Genomic DNA, 19,472 nt, shown 5'->3' with positions numbered 1-19,472 from the left:
CGCAATTCCGTTTCTGCGGTCACATGCTGAGGAAAACAACAACAGCGTTGTTGTTTCTGCTGGGTAGGCCCAGTTTTACATCTAATTTTAGTGCAATCGTAAAGGATTCTATGTTGTAATCGTGAGTATTTTATTTAGATTGTATGACATAGTTTCATTTCAGTAGTTTTCAACTAGGTTGTTTTTATACTTTTGCTCTAATTTCGGTTTTTAAAAACTTATCCTAGGCCTAGCCTCTATTTCTAGGCCAGGTTACCCACATTTCCAGAGAGAATCAGACAGGTCCAAGATTACAATTGACCGTATACCGTTAAAACGTGGAAAACAAATAGAAAATTTGACAAAAGTTTCTTTTTGGGAACCATCACCAAATGGATGGATTGTAAAGTTGTTACTTTTCTATAATTAATTAATTAATATTATTGACTGATGAATTTTATTTCAGAAAATGATTTCCCTACAATGAAAAAACAGTTACAGAAAATTTTTTAAAAATGTTTTAGTATGTTAATATGTTATAGTACCATTTTTTATAATAAATTTGAAAAACAAACTACATACAATATTTGATCTGTAAATCTAATTCTAAAATAAGACTTGGTTGGCTATTGAGTTGTCTTTGTAGTACCACTACCAGCAAAAATAAACCCCATGGTGCAGAACTCATTATAAATGTAATCTAATTACTGTATTACAATTAAGCAGGTTTCAAGCTTACTACAGTATGTTTGAAAAATTGTCACTCACATATTAATATTTGTCTTTAAAATTCTATCAAGGTACTGTATATCCACATGGAGTTAATTTTTAGTAAAGTTTCATGTCACTACGGTACCGTTCAACCACAGAGCTTGTGAATTGATGGTTAGTATTGAGATTAAGACCAAAGTGGGTATTAAATGCAAAATACAGGGTAATTGTACAAAAAAACATGAATGGAGTACAGTAAGTTAATTAATAACTTTCTTTCTTTTTTTAGATGCATATGTCATTCTACTTCTCAGCAGATGTTGGTCAATTCTTATTTAAGAGTTGGACGATAGAAACAGCAGGAGGTAAAATATATTATATAGCACCTAAATAAATTCCTGTCATTTGATTGGACGATTGTGGGTCACATGGCGTGCAATAGTATGCACTATTAAATGGTCGTTCAATAGTACTCGTTTCTGTGTACAAAATATCTTATTGTGTTTGGAAAATATTTTATTGAGCCCAACATTAGCTATTTTAAGTCCATACTTGCCATTTGATTGATTTGCCGTTTGGTGGCAGCTCGACACAAAGGAACCCTAAAGCTTAGTTCCCACTAGCGACGTATTGCAACGTAAGTGATTTGACCAATCACAAGCGATGGATTATTCAAACAGTGGCTTATCATTGGTCAACTCGCTTGCGTTGCTTCTCTAGTGGGAACCACGCATTAGGGGAGATCCAAATTGTGTGAGTGTGTCATCCACACACCTGTGCACAATTCAACCCAGTTAGGCTGCAAGATATCCATGGGTTATTCCCCATGTACTAATTGCACACTAAAACCAACCTATGTGCCCCATCTATAACTATTCTATCCCATGGCCAAATTCTGAGTGCCATATATTTCTTCGACATTAAATTCAGATGGAAGCGACAGCGGATTAGTTGAATAAAAGTTGTCCATTCAATGAAAGTATAACAGTCAATATTTCAACTCATTATATATTCTTCCCATTCCACTCATTCATTATATAATACTCTTTCTGATATACTGAATTGCAGTGATAATCTTGGGCTCAATAGAAAGTTACATACTGTATTTACTTACCAGGTTGTAGAGCATGCAACATGTTATACAAACGGCTATTTTGGGGATATTCTGTAACAGCAAGCCATGTATACATACAGGAAGCTTGGTTTCAATGATGGAACTTGTTCTTTCGTTGTATTATGTTAAAAATACTTGTTCTTGATGTATCTATTTTTAGAGTTATTTGGTGCAATAATATTTGTTTGTGTCCTTGCGGCCATTCTGGGGATGCTATCTGTGGCAACAAGCTATGTACAGAGTCAATACAAAGCAAATCCACTGAACACAGCCAACCAAGAAACAAGTCCAGGTTCGCCAACTGCATTGTTAGCTCCTCTCAGGATTCCAACTAGTGTTACTAAAATACAAAAAAGAAGGTATGTTTAAGTTACAAATAAAAAATACATATAAGTTTGTGTTCTTTGGTACATTTGAACATTTTAAATTATAGTTAATTTAAAGATCCCAAAATATGAAAATTAAAGATTCATAAAATCAAACTTTGAATATGTCATTTTGTAGTTTTAATAAAGTTATTCACTTGCAAAAATAAAATACAGTATTTTCTTTATAAAAAAAGAAAAAAAGATTTAAAATTAACAAAAACTTATGTATGTTTGCAGAGAATGGTTTTCCCGTTGAAATGGTTTTTCTTTAAATTATATGGTTTAATCGGGTACAATAATACATTTTTTGCTGAGCCAAGTGAATAGTTATTATGTTTGATTGATACAATTATTTTTTCAGGGGAACAATAATATACATTTAATGGTCAATATATCATCTTATTTATTTCACAGGTTGCGTCTTCATGTAGCACGATCCGCTCTTCACCTGTTACAAGTCATAACTGGCTACTTTCTCATGTTAGCTGTTATGACGTACAACGGTTACATTGCAATTACCATCTTCATTGCTTCTACAATAACTTATTTTGTATTTTCACCGTTTCGAGATAAATTTGCTGACGGGTCAATGAAAAGGCCAGACAGTATAAACACTTCTTCCATTAGTGGCAGTTCATATAGCGTTTCTGAAAGTAATCGCAGTTCTTACAGAACTTCAATTTGAACTCATTAAAACTATAATAGAGTGTATAGAAAATTTTATATTAGTGGACAGATATAATTCCATGTTATAAATGCTTGTTATAAAAGTAGTAAGAATGTTTAACAACTGTTACAGTTAAACAAATATTATTTTTTTATCTTTTATTTAATATTTTTGATTGTTCTTCATAAGGGTTTTATTAGATTTTAGTTTTTTAAAGCAGCGAGTACTGCACATAAATGGAATGATTGTATTTGTAATTTAAATGTAATATATGTATGCCAAAGATTTTTTTTTTACTATAAAAAGAAAACACATTGAAATAATTACCAAGAAACATCTGTATCCAGACAATAAATAAAAATAAAATTGTACTGCAAAACTTTTACATATATACTATGCTAAAAGATAGATGAAGTGTTTGCAGATGATTTGTATTGATGTTTTAGACTATGATTTCCCTTTTAATAAGTGATATTGCATAAACTTTATTGAACATACTATACTCAGTGGTAGTATGATACAATAGCATAAGTACGATTTGGTCTATTAAGTTTAGAAAACAGTAACCATGTCTAATTATTTTTATAAGAAATATTGTGTACCGTATTAGTTGCGTTTCTGGTATACAGCATTAAATTTAATGTTTATTTTAACATTTAAAGCATCTTTTCAAATTTTTTTAAGATCCAGTAAACTTTTAAACGAATTTAGACGATCTTGGCGCTCCGTACGTCATTTCCACGCGATGTGTTGCTAATGGCGCACGCGCGTATGTTGTATAACGCACACTGTTGTTGGGCAACTAGAGTGCCCTTGTTTTAGATACGATTGTTGACGAAACAAATGAAACTTAAATACGCTCCTAACCAAACACGACAATACATCGTTTCGACTCAAACTATCGACACGAACATAATTTCGCTCCGTTGTTTTCAACAATTCGACTTTCGTTTTCACCAGATTCACCTTAAAATCTTGTGAAATTATTTATTTTATTGCTTAGAATAGCACAGTAGTTATTTTAATTACAATTATGGGAAGCATTTTGAGTAAACCTGTGAAGCCGCCGAAGAATGTGCAATCCGCCGCAATTCTCAAGAAAAATGATGCCCATTTAGAAGTTACAGAACGCACACAGGTTGGGTATACATTTTCAACAAAATTATAATGTATTACACCATATTACGTTACATAATAGTTTCTTGTGTGAAGGTTGGAATTCCCCATCGTGAATAACTTAACACATTATTAATTAACAATAGTTGGTCGTTAACCGTTTTATAATTTGTATAGGACGCCAAAATTAATGTTGATTTTATGCAATAAAAATGTTTTTTAAATAATTACATATAGGTTGTAGAAGAAAGAAATGAATTTAACATAGCTAAACCAAGAAAGCTACCAGTATTGCCTCAGAGAGTACCACCTTTGCCAAAAAAAGACGTCTTACCAAGAAAGCTTCCAATACCTGATGTGGCAGTGGCCAAACCACGAAAGCCGTCAAAGAATATATCACGTTCGAAGCTGGAGGTTACAGACCTGACAAAAAAGGAGGGAAAGCAGGCAATAAAATCACCAAAGAAAGCCGCTACTAAACCGAAGCGGCATCCTGTACCTGATTTACCAATTCAACAAGTGGATGTGGTACAAACGTTACCAAGGAAGCTTCCAGTGTTGCCAAATGTAGCTGTACCAAAACCACCACCGAGGAAGCTTCCAAAGTTACCAAATCAGGCCATCATTACTGCCAAGTCTGCCCTTGATTTATCGGAATCAAAAAAGGCGCGTGTGCCAAATAAATCAAGAAGATCATCACTGACTTTGAAAAGCTCAAAAGATGATAATCTATCAACTGAAGAAATTACTGGAAGTGTATCTTCATATAAACCAAGGAAGCTGCCACCAAAGCCAATGTTTGAACAACCAGATGTTGTACCAGTTGAAGCAGTTGTACAAGCTGCATTGGATAAACCAGAGAGTATGCCACCAAGACCATTACCACCACTGCCACCACTTGTCTCCAACAAGTCAGTATGCCGTCGGATTCGTCGGTCAAGGAAAGTTACTAATTTCGACCCAACCGTAGAGGTGCACGCAAACAAACGGGAAAAGAAACGATGCGCACTTTGTTCTAAACTGAAATATGGAATCGAAGCTTATAAAACAAATGCTTTAAACCTTGCAAAAATGTTTGCTGACAGTCCTACTACTACTAGTAAGAAACGTCGAAGTATTCTAGTGCCTGTTTGATATATTTGGTTACTGAGATGATTATGATGAACTATTATGACAATGACTGACAACAATTCATGAACTCTGATGATCAAACGATGCAATAGTATTCGCGTGATCCGACTTTCATATAAGAGAATATAAGAGGACCAGAACTTCAATCAATATAATGGATTAATATAGATTTGGTCAGTGGACCAATCAATTGAGCAGCTCACCGCATAGAGCACCGGTGACAACGTAACTGATCACGAAGGGAAATTAATATATACTAATAAAAGTATGAATGAATCTAAAAAATCTGGATTTTTTTTTTCTTTTCCTTTTTTATGATGGGATAATATAAATTCTTTAAACTAAATATATACTTGGAAATAAAGCCGTCACGCATCACAAAAGATATGACCGTTCTATCATCGTTTTTCCATTTATAGCTTTCTAAAAAAAAATTTTCAGATTCAATAATCTGTGTATAGCGCCCTCTATTTACTTTGCACAAGCTGTGATTTGTTATTTGTTATCTAATTTGGTACTCAACCAATCGAACACTGTTATTTTGCTGCTTGACAAAACGTATGGTCAATAATAATTGTTCTAACAACAACAGTCTAACGATCATTCAGCCGTGACCAAGTGACAACCAACCATTTCAACATTATTGACGTGTGTCTTGATTTTATAATTAAGGTTTTCTTCAATTATATTCAAGTTCACCTGGTGATTTATTTGCCGATCTACGTCTATTTATATTAAGATCCTGTTGGTTATTAAACCACTCATAATTAGGTTTTTAAGAACAAAACCTGGTTGATTCAACCATTCAACGAAACAGCTGGTGGACGTCGTCGTATCGTACGCGTAGCTAGCTGATCAACAACTCATCTTCACAGGTACAGGAACACAGGTGGTGGAAGGGTTTGTTGCCGGAAGGAAAATCCGACGAAGAACCCTGCTGATGCATATGTTGTGTACACTAGCAGGGACAGCCTGTATTTTAGACATTATTACTACAGGTAGGTAGAAAATGGATTCCGTACCGTAGGCTAGGCCTATAATTTATTTTTTTTAATAATTATAATGAGATGCATGACATGAATGAATAATTAATAATAGGCCTAACTATTTATTTATTAATATTTAATAAAAAGGTCTACTCTACCGACTAGCTAGAGGCTAGGCCTAAGTAAAGTAGGTTAGTTAGCTTAGGCTTTTATATATTATTCTGAACAGCGAATAGGTCATAGGAAGATGAATGAATATCATTATTTATTGGTACCATTTTGTGTGTGTGTGTTTATTTTACTCCATCGTCTTTACATCATCGTCCTTTCTCACCATTGATCCATTGCCTAGAGGATTTCTTTATGTTAGGTTTGTCGGTCCAGCCTGAGTTAGGGTCACAGAGGCCCGATGTTCTCAAGCGTAGATGGTGTGTGACCTTAGTGTTGACCTTTTTAATTGTATTCATCATAATGTTATGAACCATGTCTTTCTTACTCGTAGGACATTCCTAAACCAATATAAATGATGACAGATGAAGGGATCATGACAGACGATTCAGTAGAAGAGCAGCTGAGTGACAACCCACCTATGGAACGCTGGGCGCCACTGGGTGCTGTTGCCAGTCCAGCAGTATCAATCACGGAGGAATAGTAAGTGTATTCTACTACCAGTGGCGTAACGGCTATGAGCGCTCACTGGCTAAAACAAGGGGCCCCAGAGATTAAGTGGCCCTAGAACATGAGCAGCCCCAGCGTTGGAGGGCCAATTAACATGGGGTCTTTGTCTCCTGCATTACGCCACTGTCTACCACTACTGTCTATTATTGTCTATTGTCTGTACTGTCTACTACGCGGGTAAATTGGCTTCATGGGCATAATTATCGCTAAAAACTGAGGCTTTATTTATCGAACCAGGGAATAGATTTTGTTATGTCATCTAAAAATAATTTTGTTTTAAATTCTTTAAAATATTTGCTTAGGTTATTTTGAAAAATGACTTGACTGAAAACCCATTGACTTAAAGTTAAAGATGATTTTTGTTCTAAGCATGTTTGATAAATCTGACCCCTGGAAAATACTATAAAAGATTAATAATAATCTCCCCACACTTTTATTTTTGTTGTCTGCTACTTTCTATACTAAGTATTTACCACAATAAAAGTAATCTGATATGATATCAATAACAATTAGAAACAGTTAATGATGCGATTCCCAGTCAATAATAATCATATTGGCCTGTGAATTGTCTGTTGAAGCATAAATTAGAATATAATACGCTATAATGAAGGAAACAGTTTACCCTTTACAACAGGTGCCAGTTTATGTTTTTATGATAAAGAAGGGACATTTTTTTTAATTCATTTTATCTTGCCTGTTATTTAAATAATAAATAATTTATTCATTTTAAATTAATTTGATAAATAAGACTCCCTCCAATCAAGGACAGCTTTATTGCCACCACGTACTGTATGATCACCTATGTTTTACTATTTATACCTGAGAAATTCTAATTAGAGACAATGCCACTAAAGACCACTAAAACCTGGGTCCCAAAATGGTCTTTAATTGCAGGGAGACCTCACTGATGTATCCACAAGAAATAAAGTGGTGCGGTTGCCATAAGAAAAGGGAACAATCCCTGTTCAAGCCACTTACCAAATCGTACTGGTGGCTACGGCCCTGATCCCAAAAGTGGTCTTTAATTGTGATGTGATGTCTTATCATTGAAACATAGCAAAAAGGAATGTTGAACATTTCAACAATATTGGATGGATTAAATTCAAAGTCACAGACATACAGTAGAGTACAGTCGAACAGAACATGTGCATACTTCGTAATACTGTACCAGGGAAGAATGAAATTATGCATTTTCACTCTTCCCTGGTAATACAGATCGTACTAACAGTATAGGTAGGCATGTGAAATCTGGAGCAGTGGACCATCTGGTATCCACCATACAGCATCCAGGCCAATAAACAGTTAATCCCTGTATAACAAGGGGTCTGTGCAAATGCATTAGTATGTTTTGAATTACAAAAGGCTTATGACAAGTTTACTGGGAGGGACAGCTTGGCGGAATTATTACTAAAATTCAGTTTAATGCAGCCCATGGAAAGGGAAACAGGGAAAACAAGATGCAGAGAGATGCAAAAACATGTTAATATACAGTATATCAAGATTGGAAGTAAAATTTTAAATAGAATTAAATGAGGAGTTTGGAAACTGTGTTTGCAAGGAAGTAGTTTTCTTGTAGAAAGTAAAAGATTCAGGATTTTGAAAAAAAAAGAAGAGATACTGTACAGCTTGGAATATTCGAACACAGTACTGCACCAATGATAAAATAGCTGTCTAATTGATAGTCACCATTGATGCAGAATTTCCAAAAGTTTCATAGTGTTGAGATTAAGGAGAGGAGCCTGTGAGTTTAACAATATGTTGGCAAAATGAACATGTACACTCTACAGCTAGTACATAAAATGACAAAATAAGGATATAGCAATTCAAAATAACAACCAGAGACCGGCAAGAGTACAGTACAGTGATGAGGTTAAAGTCAGAGGAATCATAAATTAAGAAGAAATCTGAAAAAGAATATCAAGAATCACTGCAGTTGAAATCTCAAAGGAGGAAAAAAGAAGATAAACACAACAAAACTATAAATCACACAAGTAGAGCGAGATTTGATCATCTAATCCAACCTACAGCCTATATCTTACACAGTATTGTAATGATGAAAAGAGAAATTTGTATTTTAATTGTTAAAAAAAATATCCACAGTCCGTCGGCGCCTGAACTCAAGAGTTGAAGAATCATTAAAATTACTACTGATGAATTGAGAAATATACGCTATTAAAAATAATTAAAGAGATTAATTGTATTAACTATTGACTGTTGCTTTGTGCTGATCCAACTACTGTGTATAGCTAATTATTATTTTCAATATTGTTTCAATTATCCTCTACATTATTATCCAGAATATTATCCAGTGTTGTGATAGAACTATGTAAAACATTATTAAAATAACATCTGTTGCCGTTAAAACATGCATTTTAATTTTTACACAAACTACATGTTTATTATGCTAATGTTGTTGTTATTGATTTTTAATTGAGAATTTACCGCAAACACGCATTATTTGTACCTGGAATATATGCTGACCTTGATATTATTGCGGATTAACTTTTATCTACGACATAAATTGTTTTGATTTTGCAACCGTTCTTTTAAATTGGTGGCCAGGACTACCATGTATTGCACACTTTGTCAAAGCAGAAAAAGTCGGGCCGATACATCACCACCAAACGGGCTAGTAAGGTGAGAGTGTTTGTTTTAAGCCAGGCTTACAGACCTACATCACACTGCAATCAGTCATAGAAATTGCACACTCAATAGTACCCCATTTAGAAATAATAATCAATATCATTTGTAACCCATTGTTATTCGGGTGGTACATTCTTTATGCTGGTCTACTGTATTTCATATGGAGGTATTTATATAAGGATCACTAAATTTTTACTCGGGGTACCCGAGTCTAGGACTCTCTCATCTTCTCCTCAAGAAGATGAGAAGTGCGATTTATAAAGTACTACTCCTCCCTTATTCAATGTAGTATTGAGCTGGGATTTGGCATTAATATACTACAGGGACATGTTCTCAAAGCTATAGAGCCAGATTTTTAAATTTCAAACCGGATGCAGCCATATGACGTCTCGAAGATGGTACCGTATAGCCGTATTTGGTACCGAGGTTATTGATGTGTATGTGACGTCACATACCGTCTTATGACGTCATTACAGCTTCTTTTGCTGTACCCCGAGTATCGCACATTCATGCTTGTTCTTAGTGTGATTGGTGAATACAGCCACTGACCACTACAGAATCATACCGTAATGAAACAAGATGAAGAAAATGAATGAGTGATACAGTATCTGCGGCTAAAAATGTGTTCGTTTTAACATAATCACAATCATATTTTTGTTTGGATTGTTTCCGCAGAAAAATCTGCTAGGCGTGCCTGATTTCCTTCAAAATAAAGTGATTGTATTGTTTATTATTAAAGCATACATTTCCTCTAGAACAGCATAAAATAACATCCATATGTTTTACTTTTTTACAGCCCAGTTGCAATGCAAGATCAGTTAGAACATCTTGAAAAAGAACAAGAACAATTAAACTCATCATTATTAGCACTTACAACTCATTTTGCTCAAGTTCAGTTCAGACTGAAACAAATTGTACATGCTCCTGTTGACGAGAAAGAGGTACTGTACTGTAAATATTTTTATACATCTGTTAATAGGAGGTACTGTACAACCCTGGTAACCTTTAAAAAAGCTTTGCTCATTTCTAAAATGGTCACAACCCTTGCAATAAAATCATGAATCTGCCCTTGGATGTGCAGTAATTTAAAATTGATATTTGAAATTTATCATACCAATTTAATGATTTTTATTTAGGTTATGTTCACACTAACTATAACTTTCACGAAATGGAAATTATGATGATGTTAAAGCATTCTAAGCAAATACATCAAATCCATAGGAACAATCGGAATTGCTAAAATGAAAAAGATTATAAGGGTGTTATATTCAAGCATTTTGGTTTAAAATATATTTGTTTTTAAAAACCAATGTAGAACCAACCATGGTGGATAGGGTCATCCATAATTATTAAATAATTATATTTCCAAGGTCTCACCATCAGAACTACCCCTTTCCATTTTCATACATTTCTAACACTAATAATTTTTGTATATATACATAACAAGCACACTGAACAAGTACTGAAATTACGCTTTATTGGTATTTTGTATAAATCTATAAAATCAACACCCACACACAATCAACACAAACACTACTTAACTGATAACCTGTGATGTCATACTGTATTGTACATATTTTTACAGCAATTTGTTTAGTGAAGCATGACATATGTATAATAATAGTAGTACATTGTCTCAATGCATAGTCTTAATTTTATTAGTTGAATTAGTATTAAAGTATTCATAATTATATAATTTTCCATTTTGTATAAAATAAAATGTAATGTGAGGCACATGTACAGTGAATAATGGAGAGAAATCTGGGACTCTAATTATTTACTAATCTAAAATCATCCACTATACCAGTATCACCATATTTATGGTGTCGGGATTAAGATTTGAATTTAAATAAGTAGGAGTCGCTACAAACAAAGTAGATAAAAGGAATTTTGTACTTATACAGTACAGTTGAATGTATCATTTATGTTAATACGTAATAATATATTTATCATACAAACATTGCAAAAACTTAAATATTAAACAAAGAATTATAAAAGAAATACAACTTAGAATATTGAATACCTAATACATGTAACTCAAGTTTAGCAGCCAGCCATACTAAATTAAATACACAATTATGTATTGTTGTATAATATAAAAGGTACTATAGCTGTTTTTTTATTTTATTTTACATTTTAGCTTCTTCTCAAAGATTTAGAGCAGTTTGCCTTCAAGGGTTGTCCCGATGTTAGAGGATGTACTTCACAAGATGCTCAAATGCTTGAAGATATGGTAAATAAATAAACAAAATTATTAATTCTGTTAGAATAAGCCTGAACAGAAGTGTAAATGTGTGTATAGCAGGAATTTAAAGCAGAGTAAACAAAAACCATCAGAAAAAAAAAATAAAAATATTTTTTTCTTTCAGAGTGAAAAGGAACATGAACTGAAGATGCTACAACAGCGTGAAAAACAAATGGAATTAATTAGCCAATTAAAAAAACAACTTGACGACCTAGAAGAATTTGCATATGAGGTTAGCAACCAATTGGAAGTGTGATAAATTAATGGAATATCATCAAATTTAGACTATTTGTTAACTGTTGAAAAATTGAAACTTTATCTCAGTATAATAAAGTTTTGCTTATCCAGTTACCAGCATGAAATTACCATAAACCTATACAAGTATACAATATCATTGCTTGGTATATTGTTTGGTTAATATTCCATTAAGACAAGAAAAAATCATGACTCATGTAAAATGTTTTTATTTTTTTGCAGGAGGGCTCAGGTGAAATTCCCCAGAGGAAATTAATGGACAAACAAGGTGTTATTATTGATCAGCTTAAAGATAAATTAGAACTGCCAATTGAAGATTTGGACAATCTTAGTTTGGATGATCTGCGAAAAATGGTTGATCAAGCTGTAGGCAGAGTTAGTTAATTTCTATCTTCATATTTTTAGAGTACTGTAAAACCGAACTGTGGTATGTTCATGATGGTCGCACGCACAACAGGATCTTGTTATTGTTCTCTGTATACTACTGTGTATATAGTAGTGTCTTTACATGAAGGTCGCGCATACGATGGTTGACACAATCTTGTTATTAATTTTACTACAATGTGTTACACACAGAGAACATGCATTTCAACACCACAAAGGTCGCACCCACAATGGATTGATGCAATCTTGTTTACAGTACAGTATTTACTTGTACTTTATTTTCAAATTTATTTTTCAAGTTTTATGTTGCAAAGTTTCTGGTTTTGCAGTATTTAAGTACAGTTCTTCTTCGGTCCAATGCCAATGGATTTTTGGATAGAGATGGCAGGGGACTCTTTCTTAGTAGAGTCAACTGCACATGGTTGTGATTCAATTTTGATCTAGTCGCTGTCCTTTTTTCCCATGGTAATTTTCTTATTTTCTTTTTTACAGATAGTAAACCCTGCGAAGGTTAAGGAACAAGTAATTGGCCAATTAAAGCAGCAGATAGGTGACTTAGAGAGGTTTATTTCATTCTTACAAGGAGAGGTTGAAACACCGGGACCAATGGGAGACCAGGCATGCACCTGTAAACTACAACAAAAGGGAAACGTAAGCATAAATTGTTATTTTTTCAATGTAGTACTTAACAATTGTTCATAATTGTGATTATTAATTCGATTCCAGGAATTTTTTGTTTTAGGAATGTTGACATTATATTTAATTTAGTCGTAATTTTTAATTACTAGCACCTGTTACCACCAGATGATATTGCATCAGATGGCACTTCAGAGACCCCATGTTGCACCCATCCACCATCCCCTGGAACTAGTGGAATGAACGGAACGAAAGAAAAAGAGCGCCAGGTAAAGATCAATCTATTTTATTTAAACACACAAAATAGCTCAAAACCTGTGTATATGAGATATTACAGTGGTACTGAGCCCAATGATTTGGTTGATACCTTGTGCTTTGTACACCTATTTCTATTGTAAAACACTATATGAACACTACAAATTTCTTTTTTATTGATATTTAGAAAATAACTGACTCAAATATATCTGCGGCCAAGAAAATGCTTCGAGTTTTGCAATATCTTGCAATTCATCAATTAGGGTGTGGCACTGATAAAATGAAAGAACGATTACCAAAGAAAGAAAGAAATGTTGACTATTAGTAAGTTACATGCACTCTTGTTTATTTTGTAGGGGTATTGCTAAATCGCTGCAAACCTCCAAAAAAACATACAATACATGATTTAATCACTTTTATGTCAGTTCAATGGGGTTTGCTATGTTTTTTGGAGGTTTGCAGGGTTTAACAATACCCTTGTGTAGTTTATAAATATTATAATGTAGGGTTCATGAAATCTATGTTCCTATACTCCACTAGAGCTTTTTGATCTATTACATACAACAGTATACTCTAGTAAAAAACTAGTGTACAGTTCAGTAACTAGCCTTATTGGCTATTAAAATTAATCAAGTTGAATTCCAATTTTATATTTTATAGTCAAGCCTCTATTAAGGGGACACTTTGGATCAGGGTAGGGGCTGGCCTTAGTGTTAAACCATATATTGTTTCATGAGAAAGTGTCCCTTAATAGAGGTTCCAAAATGTACAATTCTACTGTATTACATTTTACAATTAAATCTTTTTATAGTATTACTAATAAAAAGATTTAATTGTAAAATGTAATAAAGTTAAGCACTAAAAATTAATAATATTCTACTCTTCATGAAAATAATTATAGTTTTTTTGTTTACATAATTAATATCCCACATATATACACTCATATGATAATTAGCTTGTAACAGATGGTGAAGTAATTTAAAAGGTCGCATGGTGTATTATTATCATCCAATCCCAAATGACAAGCTGTATTTTTTGAAAGGGATACATATTGTTGTCATTAAATTGCGTCGCCAAAGCCTTTAAATGTATTTGATACGCTTATGAAATTACACAGAAGAGAATCAAGTATGGTAAATGTTAGTAAAACTGTAAAAGGAACTAGGAATATAGTGTTCAAGTGAAGCATACTGTACGACAAAGATGCATTTCAGCTTTGATGATTGTTGAAATATACTGTAGTTACAAAATGACTTGTATTCTATAATATTTTCTTTCTGGAATATTTTCTGATTTTTGTAATACAATGAAGCATATGTGCAGGTAAAAATGTTCATAATTTTGAATGGAATGTGTTGGTTGCCTTGGATTTACTGTTGGTTTGGAATAAGTTCTGTAGCCTACAATATCAAACTTTATGTGAAAAATGTGATGTGCCCATAATGATGATACATGATGGTGTCATATTATTACTACCATATTTGGGAACATCACACATTTTTTGTCTAGACTAGTTCGATAGTGTAGACAGAGCTTTAAATATCTTTGCTAGCAAATAAATTTTATATCTTTTAGTGACATGTTAAAGAAGCTTGACAGGGCTGTAAACCATGTAATAGAGTTGGTAAATAAACATAAGGAAGATCCACCAGAAGACATCGACTACAGCAGTGATGCCTCAGATGTAAGTACAGCAGTGCATCCTCATAGGGCTTGGCCATGTGTTAAAATATATATTATCCCTTGTTTGTTTCACAGGAAATTATCCCATTAGTAGTGGTGGTGTTCCCTGAATATGGATTTCCCAAATGAGGGGTATTACTGATGGATCATTATACAAGTGTTGCAATATTTTGGGCGGTTCACCAAATCTAATGTAAATATTTGGAAAAATCATAATTCAATTAATTTGGTGTTTATACAATATGTTTCCTATTAACTAATTAACTGAGCATCATACAGAGGCGTGGTTTTAATATTTAACTGAGAGAATTTGTTTGAGAGTTATTTTACTAATAAAAATGATATAAAATATTATCAGAATTTCTTTTAGTAGCCAAGTGCCTATCTGTTATATCCTGTCATATGTTTCTATTTTAGAGTCCAATTACGAGTAGAAGTCTAGATGAGATTACAGTTACAGTACGCAAAGAACTAGCCCCGGTCCTCAGAGATTTATTTGAGCATGGTCTAATGAAACATACCACCAGTCAAGCCCTTATGACCCCAATCACAACCTGTCTAATGCCCCAAATGGCTCCTGCTCCAAAGAGGATACACATTTGGGATGTCTTCATGAGGTACTATGAAATTAAAGTAAGTCTCTTATACAGTATCATAGCTTAAAGATATATTGCCCCCCTGAAAAAAATAATGTTTTTACATTTTTATTGTCGCATATTACATTTTAATGTCAATCCAAAAATTGGCTTGAAAAAAAATGTATTCAAACCAAAATACAGTCAAATTAGCTGCCAGCCAATAGGTTTTTTGTCAAATTTAACTAACCCTGAAAACATTACATATATTTTTTTTCTACAGAAGTGATTCATTTTGTTATATAAAATGGCCTATTCAAAGTCTGATTTTATTAACCTTCATGTTTTTGGGGGAAACACACCAATCTAAAGGATCACGTACATATTTAGGGAAATACTTAGTATTTAGTAAAAATATCTTAAGTGTGTTTTTAATTTATAACTAGACTACACTCTATTGATTCAGGCTAAATCCCATTCTGATCCTTCATCATTTTATATCCATTTAGTAATTGCCATCATAACCTAATTAGATATAATAATGATTATTTTTCTCCAGCATGGTAGACAATACACAAGTTCACCAGCGAGGAAGCTGTCGCAAGCATTCGACCTTGACATAATTGGTGGTACTGCTATCACATCTAAACAAACCCTCCTAGCTGCAGTAGACTTCATACACTCTAGTCACAGCCCTTTGAAAAGAAGTGCTGACTCACAGTTCAAAGCATTTGTATGCCAAGCATTAAAGTGAGTTTGCATGTAGTCTTTGTGTCTGTTCTATAGTTTGGCGTTAGTTACTATATACATTTTCTATAATTGTGGAATCTGGCTTTAAATATTCCAAATAGATATGTTCTTACAAGTACTGCTTGTATTTTAACTATAGTAACACAGTCCTAATATGTCACTTTTTTACACTACAGTGAAGGAAAACTCACTAATTGGTGCAGATTGCTATGTCGGACAACTTCTATCATAGACCATTATTATTATTCTTGGAGTTACATTGTGAAAACAAGTAAGATGAAACATTTTTTAACTATTCCATTTGTGAAAGGGGGTATTTTTATCTATTTTCATATCTCGATCTTCAAGGAAAGTAGGCTTTTGTTGGTTTATCCTGCCAGGTATGAAATAGACAACATAGTTTAAATAAAAGCACTAGTAGAAACAAATATTGCTGAATGCTTTTGGTGACAAGTTGGAATTATTACAATTTTGACAACATTTGTTTTCTTTCAGATTTTGATGGAGCTCTTCAACTTTTGGATAAATTAAGCGAATATGATTTTAATCTTCCAGTGGATTTAGCCGTGAGACATTTTACAAACATTTGCGATGCCTTCTAAGTACTTTGTACATTCCAGTCTAAACAATGAAGTATTTATTATAGTATTAAGCATGAAGAAATCTTAACTCCACAAAGAATTCAACTCAAGTAATAGTAGCTGTAGATTACGTACAAAAGCTACAGTAAGCATTGATAGAAAGAGTTATTTAAAAGTGATGTGTGTTTAATGTTAGTGCTAAATGCCTATACTGATTATTTAGAATATTTATTTAATCAATGGTGCATGATATAAATTAGTATTCCTAAATAAGTGAATGAATACAATGTGTCATGTAATGGTCGGTGGATTGAGAAGCAGTGGACTATGAATTGTAAACAGGTGTTGCTCTCTGATAGTTACAATTCACCCAGTACTGGTGGTCAATCAGTTTCCTTTCAAGGGGTATCCATATTTGGGAATAATGGCATGTAGTGTCAGAGAGGATTTCACTCACTTGTGTAATATGCCCCAAAAAATACATATTTAACACAAAGGGTGAGGCATCCTAAAAATATTTTATGTTTATATATTATTAGTAATGTTTCTTAAAGTGAAAGTTTTTTTTTTAAACTTTCAATTTTTATACCACCTTATAAATTATTATAGTAATAGTTGAATATCATCCCATTCTATCCATAAAGTTTATAAACCTTTCTTATATTTTTATTTAATTTAACAATTTGCTTTCAAACTGAAGTCCCTATCAATGGGATTTGTGAAAAGAGTAATTGCTTTCCAATATTTGCAATAAGGAGAATTAATTATTAAGCTAATTTATTAATAGTATACAGTATAATTACAGTAGTATATTTTTCACTGTCTTTCAGATTATTTTATTGTAAAAATTTGTTATCAATAAACATTCCTCGTACTTATTTATAATTTATGCTATAAATATTATAAAACAAACAGCAATTAAATTTGCTCATTATTATTGCATTTCAATGCACTGATTGTTTTTCGCCTTGATGTTATAGTATTTAACTCATTACATAAATAAATGGGCTGCTGAGGAATAGTTGCTAGATTTATGATATTCATTTATTTTTCAGCTGGTCATTATATACATATTTTTAAGTATGATTAATATTTATTTTCACTTCCAATGCTTTATTCTATGTTTAATATTGTTGTACTTAATTATGTTACATTCCGCAGTTCTAAAATTGGTAACTACTACTATTTGCAGAAACTGTTTTAACAAAATACTGAGAAAATGTATTTTTAAAAATTATTATTTTAAAGTTTAAATTGAATGTGCTAGCTTTATTATATATTCATAACTTGAATATAATGTTTATGCTGATATCATTTTAGGCATGCTAAGTTTATTTTCAATCAAGTGTTTACAGTTAAGGTCCTTTTTTAGATACCACTTGTGACTTTTTTTATTTTCAGTATGAGATGATGTGGATGTTTCACTGATAAATTGTACTACTTATAAACAGGTGGGGGTTTTTTGTCGCAAAAAACATGTGTGAAAATTAAAAGATATACAAATATTTCCTACTATGGTATTTGTGTATACAGTAATAAATAATTGAACTATCATCAAAAATTATTTAATTTATTCAAATTACAAACCTAACCATATTGTTTTTCTTTTTATATCAAGTTGTACAATTCTATAGTAGTCTACGGTACAATAATAAATAAATATTACAATTTAGTAAATGTAAAGTTCAGTATAAATGAAAAATAATTCAATCATTATAACAAGTATATAAAGCATAATTTATTCATGAGGTGTATAAAATGGGAAAATAATCTATATTTTAATTTGAAAGAGGGACTATTTTGTTTTAAGAAAAGATGAAAATTTACTGGAAATGTATATTAATATAAAAGTAGGCCTAGTAAAATAAAATATATACTGTAATTGTCTATTGGGGTGCTGCGTAATGTCAATTAGTACTAGCATTCAACTTTTCTTTACCATTTACTGTATTATCCTCATGTCTGTGTGATAAGATGTTTGTATTTCATTTCTTTATGTTGTAGATGTGCAATACAATAGCTGTACTTGTGTACCTGAATAACATAAATATTAATAAGCAGACGTTTTTGTCGGTTTCTTTTGTCAATGTGAGTATGTTGGTAACCCAAAACCTTGGGATTGGTACTAAGCCAAAAACTAAGCTACAACTTCTGCTGATATTCAGGAAAATTTTCTGTGGGTTGTTCAGTGCTTAGAGGCGCCCTGTGTTTCGCACTTTATTTAATTGAACATTAAACATTATTAAATAACAGTGGGCTATTTAGCAAAAGCAATCTGTGCAACCCATAGACTATGTTTATGACGAACATAGCCTACAATAAATATTGAACCACTCTCCCTGTTCTGTATCTGTACTTTGGTACAGACATGTTTTTAAAAAATTTGATTTAATTTTACTTTAATTAGTATTAAAACGAATTTATGTCAACCTTGTATGACATGATAGATTATAGTTAGACATCCATACTGTACATTACCTGGCCTTCAAGTCCCCTTCATCACTCTAGCTTTGACCTGGCTAAGCCTACCCATAAGTCTATGCCGACATGGTTGCTCCTTGGGCGCCTACCAGTACTTAAGACTTACACTCTAGCAGGCTATATGATGAGACGACCGGCTAAACTTAGCCTAGCTATCTAACTACAAAACATACCTTTTGCTCCAAGTGTTGTAATTAACTGCCTGGTAGTAGTAACCTTCAAGTCTTTATTTGT

At 32.7% G+C, this 19,472-nt stretch overlaps 2 protein-coding genes across 3 annotated transcripts; both read left to right on the top strand.

Annotated features, from left to right (window-relative positions):
- The first annotated feature begins 31 nt into the window (after positions 1–31).
- LOC144848015 (protein SLC31A2-like) lies at positions 32–3,492 on the top strand. Its single transcript, XM_078704676.1, has 4 exons — positions 32–98; positions 980–1,055; positions 1,965–2,163; positions 2,587–3,492. The coding sequence occupies exons 2-4, from the start codon at positions 980–982 to the stop codon at positions 2,855–2,857; spliced, it is 546 nt and encodes a 181-aa protein (XP_078560802.1). The 5' UTR covers positions 32–98; the 3' UTR covers positions 2,858–3,492.
- Positions 3,493–5,719: 2,227 nt separating this feature from the next.
- Positions 5,720–18,817, top strand: LOC144848059 (RUN domain-containing protein 1-like). 2 transcript variants are annotated; one of them, XM_078704728.1, is made up of 14 exons: positions 5,720–6,084; positions 6,575–6,723; positions 10,190–10,334; positions 11,534–11,626; positions 11,763–11,870; positions 12,116–12,268; positions 12,770–12,928; positions 13,066–13,182; positions 13,356–13,492; positions 14,744–14,852; positions 15,269–15,484; positions 15,986–16,176; positions 16,353–16,447; positions 16,672–18,817. In XM_078704728.1, the coding sequence occupies exons 2-14, from the start codon at positions 6,596–6,598 to the stop codon at positions 16,776–16,778; spliced, it is 1,758 nt and encodes a 585-aa protein (XP_078560854.1). In that variant the 5' UTR covers positions 5,720–6,084; positions 6,575–6,595; the 3' UTR covers positions 16,779–18,817. The 2 variants fall into 2 exon arrangements, with proteins under 2 accessions (XP_078560854.1, XP_078560855.1); XM_078704729.1 differs by lacking the exons at positions 5,720–6,084; positions 6,575–6,723 and adding an exon at positions 9,166–9,387.
- The last annotated feature ends 655 nt before the right edge of the window (positions 18,818–19,472 follow it).

Source organism: Antedon bifida, chromosome 7 (assembly GCF_963402885.1).
Source record: "Antedon bifida chromosome 7, ecAntBifi1.1, whole genome shotgun sequence".
Taxonomy (NCBI): Eukaryota; Metazoa; Echinodermata; class Crinoidea; order Comatulida; family Antedonidae; genus Antedon; species Antedon bifida.
Note: the sequence above shows the minus strand (reverse complement) of the source record. Positions and strands in the feature narration are given on the sequence as shown.